General features: G+C 55.8%; 1 protein-coding gene across 1 annotated transcript; it reads left to right on the plus strand.

Moving 5' to 3' along the window:
* The first annotated feature begins 94 nt into the window (after nt 1–94).
* Nucleotides 95–11,302, plus strand: skp2 (S-phase kinase-associated protein 2, E3 ubiquitin protein ligase). The gene is made up of 5 exons (XM_078430439.1): nt 95–132; nt 2,437–2,564; nt 3,698–3,749; nt 4,090–4,197; nt 9,906–11,302. The coding sequence occupies exons 1-5, from the start codon at nt 95–97 to the stop codon at nt 10,105–10,107; spliced, it is 528 nt and encodes a 175-aa protein (XP_078286565.1). The 3' UTR covers nt 10,108–11,302.
* The last annotated feature ends 395 nt before the right edge of the window (nt 11,303–11,697 follow it).

An 11,697-nucleotide genomic window follows, 5' to 3' on the forward strand; every position in this document is an offset into this window, starting at 1 on the left:
TGGTGTCACCAACCACATGTACAACTGCAACACCATGTCCCAACTTTTGTACTCAAGTTTGCTGATGATGGTTGTGGTTTTGCAGATAGTGAAGATGGTTGTGAACGATTGCAGTAGGATCGGCATCGATTGGCCAGGTGGGCGGAGGAATGGTTGATGGAATTTAATACAGAGCAGTGTGAGGTGTTGCATTTTGGGCTGTCGAACAAGGGCAGGACCTACACGGTGAATGGTAGGCCTCTGGGTAGTGTTGTAGAGCAGAGGGATCTAGGAATACAGGTGCATGGTTCCTTGATGGTGGAGTCGCAGGTGGATAAGATGGTCAAAAAGGCTTTTGGCACTTTGGCCTTCATCAGTCAGAGTATAGAAGTTGGGAGGTTACGTTGCAGTTGTATAAGACGTTGGCTCCATGAAGGGCCTGAAGAGTCACAGAATGACACAGTGTGGAAACAGGCCCTTCATAGAGTCACAGAGTGATACAGTGTGGAAACAGGCCCTTCATGGAGTCACAGAGTGATACAGTGTGGAAACTGGCCCTTCATAGAGTGATACAGTGTGGAAACAGGCCCTTCATAGAGTCACAGAGTGACACAGTGTGGAAACAGGCCCTTCATAGAGTCACAGAGTGATACAGTGTGGAAACAGGCCCTTCATAGAGTCACAGAGTGATACAGTGTGGAAACAGGCCCTTCATAGAGTCACAGAGTGATACAGTGTGGAAACAGGCCCTTCATAGAGTCACAGAGTGATACAGTGTGGAAACAGGCCCTTCATAGAGTCACAGAGTGATACAGTGTGGAAACAGGCCCTTCATAGAGTCACAGAGTGATACAGTGTGGAAACAGGCCCTTCATAGAGTGATACAGTGTGGAAACTGGCCCTTCATAGAGTGATACAGTGTGGAAACAGGCCCTTCATAGAGTCACAGAGTGACACAGTGTGGAAACAGGCCCTTCATAGAGTCACAGAGTGATACAGTGTGGAAACAGGCCCTTCATAGAGTCACAGAGTGATACAGTGTGGAAACAGGCCCTTCATAGAGTCACAGAGTGATACAGTGTGGAAACAGGCCCTTCATAGAGTCACAGAGTGATACAGTGTGGAAACAGGCCCTTCATAGAGTGATACAGTGTGGAAACAGGCCCTTCATAGAGTCACAGAGTGATACAGTGTGGAAACTGGCCCTTCATAGAGTGATACAGTGTGGAAACAGGCCCTTCATAGAGTCACAGAGTGATACAGTGTGGAAACTGGCCCTTCATAGAGTGATACAGTGTGGAAACAGGCCCTTCATAGAGTCACAGAGTGATACAGTGTGGAAACAGGCCCTTCATAGAGTCACAGAGTGATACAGTGTGGAAACAGGCCCTTCAACCCAACTTGCCCACACTGGCCAACAATGTCCCAGCTACACTAGTCCCACTTGCCTGCGCTTGGTCCGTATCCCTCCAAACCTGTCCTATCCATGTACCTGTCCAACTGTTACTTAAACGATGGGATAGTCCCAGCCTCAACTACCTCCTCTGGCAGCTTGTTCCATACACCCACCACCCTCTGTGTGAAAAAGTTACCCCTCCGATTCCTATTAAATCTTTTCCCCTTCACCTTGAACCTATGTCCTCTGGTCCTTGATTCCCCTATTCTGGGGTGTGTGGTGAGGGGGGGGGGGGTGTGTGTGAGGGGTGGTGTGTGTGGTGGGGGGGAGGGTATGTGGTGAGGGGTGTGTGTGGTGAGGGGTGTGTGTGGTGAGGGGGAGGGGTGTGGTGAGGGGGGGTTGTGGTGAGGGGGGGGTGTGTGTGAGTGAGGGGTGGTGTGTGTGAGGGGAGGTGTGTGGTGAGGGGGAGGGGTGTGGTGAGGGGGAGGGGTGTGTGGTGAGGGGGAGGGGTGTGGTGAGGGGGAGGGGTGTGTGGTGAGGGGGAGGGGGGTGTGGTGAGGGGGAGGGGGGTGTGGTGAGGGTGTGTGTCGTGAGGGGTGTGGTGAGGGGGAGGGGGGTGTGGTGAGGGGGAGGGGTGTGTGCTGAGGGGGAGGGGTGTGGTGAGGGGGAGGGGGGTGTGGTGAGGGGGAGGGGTGTGTGCTGAGGGGGAGGGGTGTGGTGAGGGGGAGGGGTGTGTTGTGAGGGGGGTTGGTGGTGAGGGGGGGGTGTGTGGTGAAGGGGGGGGTGGTGAGGGGGAGGGGTGTGTGGTGGGGGGGTTGGTGGTGAGGGGGGGGTGTGTGGTGAAGGGGGGGTGTGGTGAAGGGGGGTTGGTGAGGGGGAGGGTGGTGAGGGGGAGGGGTGTGTGGTGGGGGGGTGGTGTGAGGGTGAGGGGGGGTGTGTGGTGAAGGGGGGGTGTGGTGAGGGGGAGGGGTGTGGTGAGGGGGAGGGGTGTGTGTGGTGGGGGGGGTGGTGTGAGGGGGGGGGGGTGTGGTGCGTCCCCTCACCTGTTGCTGCCCCCCCAGGTTGGAGGAGGTGAATGTGTCGTGGTGTGGGTTTGGACGTCTCCACGTGGCAGTGACGGTCGCTCATCTCCCAGAGACGGTCACCCAGCTCAACGTCAGCGGCCACCGCGGAAGCCTGACCGACACCGGTACAGGGGGGGAGCACACTGGGGGGAACACGCACTGGGGGGGGGGGGGGGTCACACACTGGTATGGGGAACACCCTCTGGTACAGGGGAACACGCACTGGGGGGGTCGCACACACTGGGGCTTCGCACACACTGGGGGGGTCGCACACACTGGGGGGGTCGCACACACTGGGGGGGTCGCACACACTGGGGGGGTCGCACACACTGGGGGGTCACACACACTGGTACGGGGAACACACTGGTACGGGGAACACACTGGGGGGTCACACACACTGGGGGGTCACACACACTGGGGGGGTCGCACACACTGGTACGGGGAACACACTGGGGGGTCGCACACACTGGGGGGGTCGCACACACTGGTACGGGGAACACACTGGGGGGTCACACACACTGGGGGGTCACACACACTGGGGGGTCACACACACTGGGGGGTCGCACACACTGGTACGGGGAACACACTGGGGGGTCACACACACTGGGGGGTCACACACACTGGTACGGGGAACACACTGGGGGGGTCACACACACTGGGGGGTCACACACACTGGGTGGTCACACACACTGGGGAGGTCGCACACTGGTACGGGGAACACACTGGGGGGGTCACACACACTGGGGGGTCACACATACTGGGGGGGGTCACACACACTGGGGGGTCACACACACTGGGGGGGTCGCACACACTGGGGGGTCACACACACTGGGGGGTCGCACACACTGGGGGGGTCACACACACTGGGGGAACACACTGGGGGGGGTCGCACACTGGGGGGGTCACACACACTGGGGGGGTCACACACACTGGGGGGTCGCACACACTGGGGGGGTCGCACACACTGGGGGAACACACTGGGGGGTCACACACACTGGGGGGGTCACACACACTGGGGGGTCGCACACACACTGGGGGGTCGCACACACTGGGGGGTCACACACTGGGGGGGTCACACACACTGGGGGGGTCACACACATTGGGGGAACACACACTGGGGGAACACACACTGGGGGGGTCACACACACTGGTACGGGGAACATACTGGGGGGTCGCACACACTGGGGGGTCGCACACACTGGTACGGGGGGGAGTCAGGGGGACGGGGCAGTCTGTGATGTGTCTGCTCTGTGTCTAGACGTACAGGTCCTGTGCCAACGTTGCCCACGGATCACCAACCTGGACATGAGGTCAGCCCCCCCCAACACCCCCTCACCTCTCCCCGTGACCGTGTGTGTGTCCCCGTGACCGTGTGTGTGTCCCCGTGACCCTGTGTGTGTGACCGTGTGTGTGTCCCCGTGACCGTGTGTGTGTCCCCGTGACCGTGTGTGTGTCCCCGTGACCCTGTGTGTGTGACCGTGTGTGTGTCCCCGTGACCGTGTGTGTGTCCCCGTGACTGTGTGTGTGTCCCCAGACTGTGTGTCTCCCCGTGACTGTGTGTGTGTCCCCGTGACCCTGTGTCTCCCCATGACCCTGTGTGTCTCCCCGTGACCCTGTGTGTCTCCCCGTGACGATGTGTCTCTCCCCCAGTGACAGCTCGATGCTGACGTCGGCGTGTTTGCCGTTCCTGCAGAAGCTCCCCCACCTGCAGCACCTGGGCCTCAGCCGCTGCCACCACATCCCAGCAGCACGCCTGGGGTAAGTGTAGCCCCCCACGCACCGCACCCACCGCCCGCCCACCCCCGACCCACCCACCCCCGCACAGCCCACCCCAGCCCACCCACCACGTCCCAGCAGCACGCCTGGGGTAAGTGTAGCCCCCCACGCACCGCACCCACCGCCCGCCCCCCACGCACCGCACCCACCGCCCGCCCACCCCCGACCCACCCACCCCCGCACAACCCACCCACCACGTCCCAGCAGCATGCCTGGGGTAAGTGTAGTCCCCACGCACCGCCCGCCCACCCCCGACCTACCCACCCCCGCACGGCGCACCGCAGCCCACCCACCACGTCCCAGCAGCATGCCTCGGGTAAGTGTAGCCCCCCACGCACCGCACCCACCCACTCCTGCACCGCCCATCCACCACGTCCCAGCAGCACGCCTGGGGTAAGTGTAGCCCCCACGCACCGCCCACCCCCGACCCACCCACCCCCGTACCACCCACCCCCACCTGCACCCCCGCCTGGCCCACCCCCGCCTGGCCCACTCCCACCCTGCTCCCCCACCTGGCCCACCCCCACCCGGCACCCCACCCCTCCAGTCCCACTTCACCCCTCCCCAGACTCCCGTTCCACCCCACTGGCACACATCACTGCCACTCATTTCTGGGATCGTTCTTGTAAACCTCCTCTGGACCCTCTCCAGAGCCAGCACATCCTCAGATACGGTGCCCACAATTGCTCACCATATTCCAAATGCGGCCTTACCAGCCAGCGCCCTATAGGGCCACAACATTACACTGTATCCATGATCAGTATACAAGCCCTCTTGAAATAAATCCTTTGACGCAAAATGCTGGAGTAACTCAGCGGGACAGGCAGCATCTCAGGAGAGAAGGAATGGGTGACGTTTCGGGTCGAGACCCTTCTTCAGACTGATGTCAGCGGAGGGGGCGGGACAAAGATAGGATGTAGACGGAGACAGGAAGACAGTGGAAGAACTGGAAAGGGGGAGGGGATAGAGAAGGAAAGCAGGGACTATCTGAAGTTAGAGAAGTCAATGTTCATACCGCTGGTGTGTAAACTATCCAAGCGAAATATGAGGTGCTGTTCCTCCAATTTGCGCTGGGCTTCACTCTGACAATGGAGGAGGCCCAGGACAGAGAGGTCAGACTGGGAGTATGTAGAGACGTTGACACCTGGAACAGCGGATGCAGCAGATGAGGTTGGAGGAGGTGCAGGTGAACCTCTGCCTCACCTGGAAAGACTGTTTGGGTTCACAGTTGATGAGGTTGTAGTCCCAGGTGTCAACTTCTCTACATCGGCGAGACCAAGCGCAGGCTTGCCGATCGTTTCGCTCAACACCTTCGCTCAGTCCGACTCACCAGCCTGATCTCCCGGTGGCTCAGCACTTCAACTCCCCCTCCCACTCCCAGTCTGACCTTTCTGTCCAGTATGAACATTGACAACATAGAAAATAGACAATAGGTGCAGGAGGAGGTCATTCGGCCCTTCGAGCCAACGGTATGAACATTCAATGTGATCATGGCTGATCATTCTCAATCGGTACCCCGTTCCTGCCTTCTCCCCATACCCCCTGACTCCGCTATCCTTAAGAGCTCTATCTAGCTCTCTCTTGAATGCATTCAGAGAATTGGCCTCCACTGCCTTCTGAGGCAGAGAATTCCACAGATTCACAACTCTCTGACTGAAAAAGTTTTTCCTCATCTCCGTTCTAAATGGCCTACCCCTTATTCTTAAACTGTGGCCCCTGGTTCTGGACTCCCCCAACATTGGGAACATGTTTCCTGCCTCTAATGTGTCCAACCCCTTAATAATCTTATACGTTTCGATAAGATCCCCTCTCATCCTTCATCCAGTGAATTGCCCCCCACTGCCCCCCTCTGTGGCAGAGAATTCCATAAATCCACAACTCTCTAGGTGAAAAGCTTTCTTCTCTAACTTCAAGTAGCCTTTGCTTTCCTTCCCTCTCCATCCCTTCCCAGTTCTCCCAGTAATCTTCCTGTCTCCGACTACATTCTATCTTTGTACTGCCTTGACATCAGTCTGAAGAAGGGTCTTGACCCGAAACGTCACCCATTCCTTCTCTCCCGAGATGCTGCCTGACCTGCTGAGTTACTCCAGCATTTTGTGTCTACCGTCGATTTAAACCAGCATCTGCACTTTTTTCCTAGCATTGCGTTTGCTTTCTTTACTACCGATTCAACTTTTAGATTAACTTTTTGGGAATCCTGCACCAGCACTCCCAAGTCCCCTTGCACCTCCGATTTCAGGATTCTCTCCCCATTTGGTAAATAGTCTACGCCTTTATCCCTATGACCAAAATGCACGACTCCACACTTTGCTCCACTATATTCCATCTGCCACTTCTCTGCCCACTCTCCCAACCTGTCCAAGTCCTTCTGCAGAGTCCCTGCTTTCTCTACACTACCTGTCTGTCCACCTATCTTTGTATCATCACAAACGTGGCCACAAAGCCTTCAATCCCCTCGTCGAAATCATTAATATACACCGTGAAGAGCAGCGGGCCCAGCACCGAGCCCTGCGGAACTCTGCTGGTCACTGGCAGCCACCCAGACAAAGCCCCCTTTATTGCCACTCGTTGCCTTCTGCCATCCAGCCAGCCTGCTCTCCATGCCAGTATCTGCCCTCTGATACCGTGGGTTCTCATCTTCCTTAGCCTTGCGTGTGGCACCTTATCAAAGGCTTTCTGACAATCAGAATGAGGGGAATCTTATACAGCTCGAAAAGCCCCCTCATCGTCCCGCACTCCCAGCCTACTCAACCTCTCCATACAGCTCAGGTCCTCTAGTCCTGGCATCATCGTCATTAATCTCTGTACCTTTACAGCTTGACATCTTTCCTATAACATTGTGAAGCCAATTCACTGGATGAATTTAAAAGAGAGTTAGATAGAGCTCTAGGGGTAGTGGAATCAATGGATATGGGGAGAAGGCAGGCACGGGTTACTGATTGTGGATGATCAGCCATGATCACAATGAATGGCCTCCTCCTGCACCTATTTTCTATGTCTAATTTTTTTCTGAACCTGTTCCAGTTTGCCAATCTTTCCTGTAACAAAGTCGATACAGAAACAAGTGTTCTGAACTTAAAGAAAGGTAACTTTGAAGGTATTAGGCGTGAATTGTCCAAGATAGACTGGCGATTGATGCTGAAAGGGTTGACGGTGGACATGCAATGGAAGGTATTTAAAGGTCGCATGGATGAACTACAAGTGTTCATCCCAGTTTGGCAAAAGAACAAACCAGGAAAGGTAGTGCATCCGTGGCTAACAAGGGAAATCAAGGATAGTATTAAAACAAAAGATGAAGCATACGGATTAGCCAGAAAAAGTAGCATACCAGAGGACTGGGAGAAATTCAGAGTCCAGCAGACGAGGACAAAGGGCTTAATTAGGAAAGGGAAATTAGATTATGAGGGAAAACTGGCAAGGAACATAAAAACAGACTGCAAAAGCTTTTATAGATATGTGAAGAGAAAAAGATTAGTTAAGGCAAATGTAGGTCCCTTGCAGTCGGAAACAGGTGAATTGATCATAGGGAACAAGGAGATGGCAGACCAATTGAACAAATACTTTGGTTCTGTCTTCACTAAGGAAGACATAAACCGTCTGCCGGAAATAGCGGGGGACCGGTGGTCTAATGAGATGGAGGAACTGAGGGAAATCCAGGTTAGTCGGGAAGTGGTGTTAGGTAAATTAAATGGATTAAAGGCAGATAAATCCCCAGGGCTAGATAGGCTGCATCCCAGAGTGCTTAAGGAAGTAGCCTCAGAAATAGTGGATGCATTAGTGATAATTTTTCAAAACTCTTTAGATTCTGGAGTAGTTCCTGAGGACTGGAGGGTAGCTAATGTAACCCCACTTTTTAAAAAGGGAGGGAGAGAGAGAACGGGGAATTATAGACCAGTTAGCCTAACATCGGTAGTGGGGAAAATGCTAGAGTCAGTTATTAAAGATGTGATAGCAGCACATTTGGAAAGTGGTGAAATCATCGGACAAAGTCAGCATGGATTTACCAAAGGCAAATCATGTCTGACGAATCTTATAGAATTTTTCGAGGTTGTAACTAGTAGAGTGGATAAGGGAGAACCAGTCGATGTGTTATATCTGGACTTTCAGAAGGCCTTCGACAAGGTCCCACATAGGAGATTGGTGTACAAACTTAAAGCACACGGTATTGAGGGTTCAGTGTTGAGGTGGATAGAAAATTGGTTGGCGGACAGGAAGCAAAGAGTAGGAATAAACGGGTCCTTTTCGGAATGGCAGGCAGTGACTAGTGGGGTACCGCAAGGCTCAGTGCTGGGACCCCAGATATTTACAGTGTATATTAATGATTTGGACGAGGGAATTGAATGCAACATCTCTAAGTTTGCGGATGACACGAAGCTGGGTGGCAGTGTTAGCTGCGAGGAGGATGCTAGGAGGCTGCAGAGTGACTTGGATAGATTAGGCGAGTGGGCAAATGCATGGCAGATGCAATATAATGTGGATAAATGTGAGGTTATCCACTTTGGCGGCAAGAACAGGAAAGCAGAGTATTACCTGAATGGTGAACGATTAGGAGAAGGGGAGATGCAACGTGACCTGGGTGTCATGGTGCACCAGTCATTGAAAGCAAGCATGCAGGTGCAGCAGGCAGTGAAGAAAGCGAATGGTATGTTGGCATTCATAGCAAGAGGATTTGAGTTTAGGAGCAGGGAGGTTCTGCTGCAGTTGTACAGGGCCTTGGTGAGACCGCACCTGGAGTATTGTGTGCAGTTTTGGTCTCCTAACCTGAGGAAAGACGTTCTTGCCTTAGAGGGAGTACAGAGAAGGTTCACCAGATTGATCCCTGGGATGGCGGGACTTTCATATGAGGAAAGACTGGATAGACTGGGCTTGTACTCGCTGGAATTTAGAAGACTGAGGGGGGATCTTATAGAAACATATAAAATTCTTAAGGGGTTGGAGAGGCTAGATGCGGAAAGATTGTTCCCGATGTTGGGGAAGTCCAGAACCAGGGGTCACAGCTTAAGGATAAGGGGGAGGTCTTTTAGGACCGAGATGAGAAAACATTTCTTCACACAGAGAGTGGTGAGTCTGTGGAATTCTCTGCCACAGAAGGTAGTTGAGGCCAGTTCATTGGCTATATTTAAGAGGGAGTTAGATGTGGCCCTTTTTGCTAAAGGGATCAGGGGGTATGGAGAGAAGGCAGGTACAGGCTACTGAGCTGAATGATCAGCCATGATCATATTGAATGGCCGTGCAGGCTCGAAGGGCCGAATGGCCTACTCCTGCACCTATTTTCTATGTTTCTATGTAACATGGTGCCCAGAGACATAGACAATAGGTGCAGGAGGAGGCCATTCGGCCCTTTGAGCCAGATCATGGCTGATCATCCATAATCAGTAACCCGTGCCTGCCTTCTCCCCATATCCCTTGATTCCACTACCCCCTAGAGCTCCATCTAACTCTCTTTTAAATCCATCCAGTGAATTGGCCTCCACTGCCCTCTGTGGCAGAGAATTCCACAAATTCACAACTCTCTGGGAGAAAAAGTTCCTTCTCACTTCAGTTTTAAATGGCCCCCTCCCCTTTATTCTAAACTGAACACAATACTCTAAATGTGGTCCCACCAACGTGTTGTCCAACTGCTCCGTGACAGCCCGACTGCGACACTTGTTGAGCGTGTGTGTTGGGTGGTGATTTGGTGTGTTGTGCAGGGAGTTGGCCCACATCTCCAGCCTGAAGACCCTCAGCATCTTTGGACTGGTGCCTGACTCCACACTCGATGTGAAGGACCTCATCCCACACATCCAGGTCAATGCCTTCCCTCTGACCAGCATTGCCCGGCCCACGCCCGCCCAGGGAAAGGCCAGGACAGTGTGGGGCATCAGCTGCCGACTGGCTCTACGGACACTGTGACCATCCAGCCACTGTCATGGGGAGAGTGCCCGCTGTGTGTGCTGGGGTCGAGTGGACAATGCTCCCTGACCACAAGACAGAGGTGGGACCAGAGGACAGGTCAGCACAGCCAGCTAGGAGCGGTCAGTGACAGTGGGACTGGGGACAGTGAGCTCGCAGCGGTCAGTGTGGGGACTGGGGTCAGTGAGCTCGGAGCGGTCAGTGACAGCGGGACTGGAGACTGAGCTCGCAGCGGTCAGTGTGGGGACTGGGGTCAGTGAGCTCGCAGTGGTCAGTGACAGCGGGACTGGGGACAGTGAGCTCGCAGCGGTCAGTGTGGGGACTGGGGACAGTGAGCTCGCAGCGGTCAGTGACAGCGGGACTGGAGACAGTGAGCTTGCAGCAGTCAGTGTGGGGACTGGAGACAGTGAGCTCGCAGCGGTCAGTGTGGGGACTGGGGACAGTGAGCTCGCAGTGGTCAGTGTGGGGACGGGTCAGTGAGCTCGCAGCGGTCAGTGGGGACTGGAGACAGTGAGCTCGCAGCGGTCAGTGTGGGGACTGGGGACAGTGAGCTCGCAGTGGTCAGTGTGGGGACAGGTCAGTGAGCTCGCAGCGGTCAGTGTGGGGACTGGGGACAGTGAGCTCGCAGTGGTCAGTGTGGGGACTGGAGACAGTGAGCTCGCAGTGGTCAGTGTGGGGACTGGAGACAGTGAGCTCGCAGCGGTCAGTGTGGGGACTGGGGACAGTGAGCTCGCAGTGGTCAGTGTGGGGACTGGAGACAGTGAGCTCGCAGCGGTCAGTGTGGGGACTGGAGACAGTGAGCTCGCAGTGGTCAGTGACAGCGGGACTGGGGACAGTGAGCTCACAGCGGTCAGTGTGGGGACTGGGGACAGTGAGCTCGCAGTGGTCAGTGACAGTGGGACGGGTCAGTGTGCTCGCAGCGGTCAGTGACAGCGGGACTGGGGACAGTGAGCTCGCAGCGGTCAGTATGGGGACTGGGGACAGTGAGCTCGCAGCGGTCAGTGTGGGGACTGGGGACAGTGAGCTCAGAGCGGTCAGTGTGGAGACTGGGGACAGCTCGGAGCGGTCAGTGACAGTGGGACTGGGGACAGAGCTCAGAGCGGTCAGTGTGGGGACTGGGGACAGAGCTCGCAGCGGTCAGTGGGGACTGGGGACTGAGCTCGCAGCGGTCAGTGTGGGCACTGGGGACAGCTCGGAGCGGTCAGTGTGGGGACTGGGGACAGCTCGCAGCGGTCAGTGTGGGGACTGGGGACAGCTCGGAGCGGTCAGTGACAGTGGGACTGGGGACAGCTCGCAGCGGTCAGAGTGGGGACAGAGCTCGCAGCGGTCTGTGGGGACTGGGGACAGCTCGGAGCGGTCAGTGTGGGGACTGGGGACAGCTCGGAGCGGTCAGTGTGGGGACTGGGGACAGCTCGGAGCGGTCAGTGTGGGGACTGGGGACAGAGCTCAGAGCGGTCAGTGTGGGGACTGGGGACAGCTCGGAGCGGTCATTGACAGTGGGACTGGGGACAGCTCGCAGTGGTCAGTGTGGGGACTGGGGACAGCTCGGAGCGGTCAGTGTGGGCACTGGGGACAGAGCTCAGAGCGGTC

This window comes from Rhinoraja longicauda, chromosome 3, assembly GCF_053455715.1.
Source record: "Rhinoraja longicauda isolate Sanriku21f chromosome 3, sRhiLon1.1, whole genome shotgun sequence".
NCBI lineage: Eukaryota > Metazoa > Chordata > Chondrichthyes > Rajiformes > Arhynchobatidae > Rhinoraja > Rhinoraja longicauda.

Excerpts from the sequence above, each read along its gene's own strand:
- skp2 (XM_078430439.1), top strand. The coding sequence starts at position 95 with ATGGTTGTGAACGATTGCAGTAGGATCGGCATCGATTG. Across the intron at positions 3,750-4,089 it reads ATCACCAACCTGGACATGAG|TGACAGCTCGATGCTGACGT; the intron begins GTCAGCCCCCCC and ends TCTCTCCCCCAG. Across the intron at positions 4,198-9,905 it reads ATCCCAGCAGCACGCCTGGG|GGAGTTGGCCCACATCTCCA; the intron begins GTAAGTGTAGCC and ends TGTGTTGTGCAG.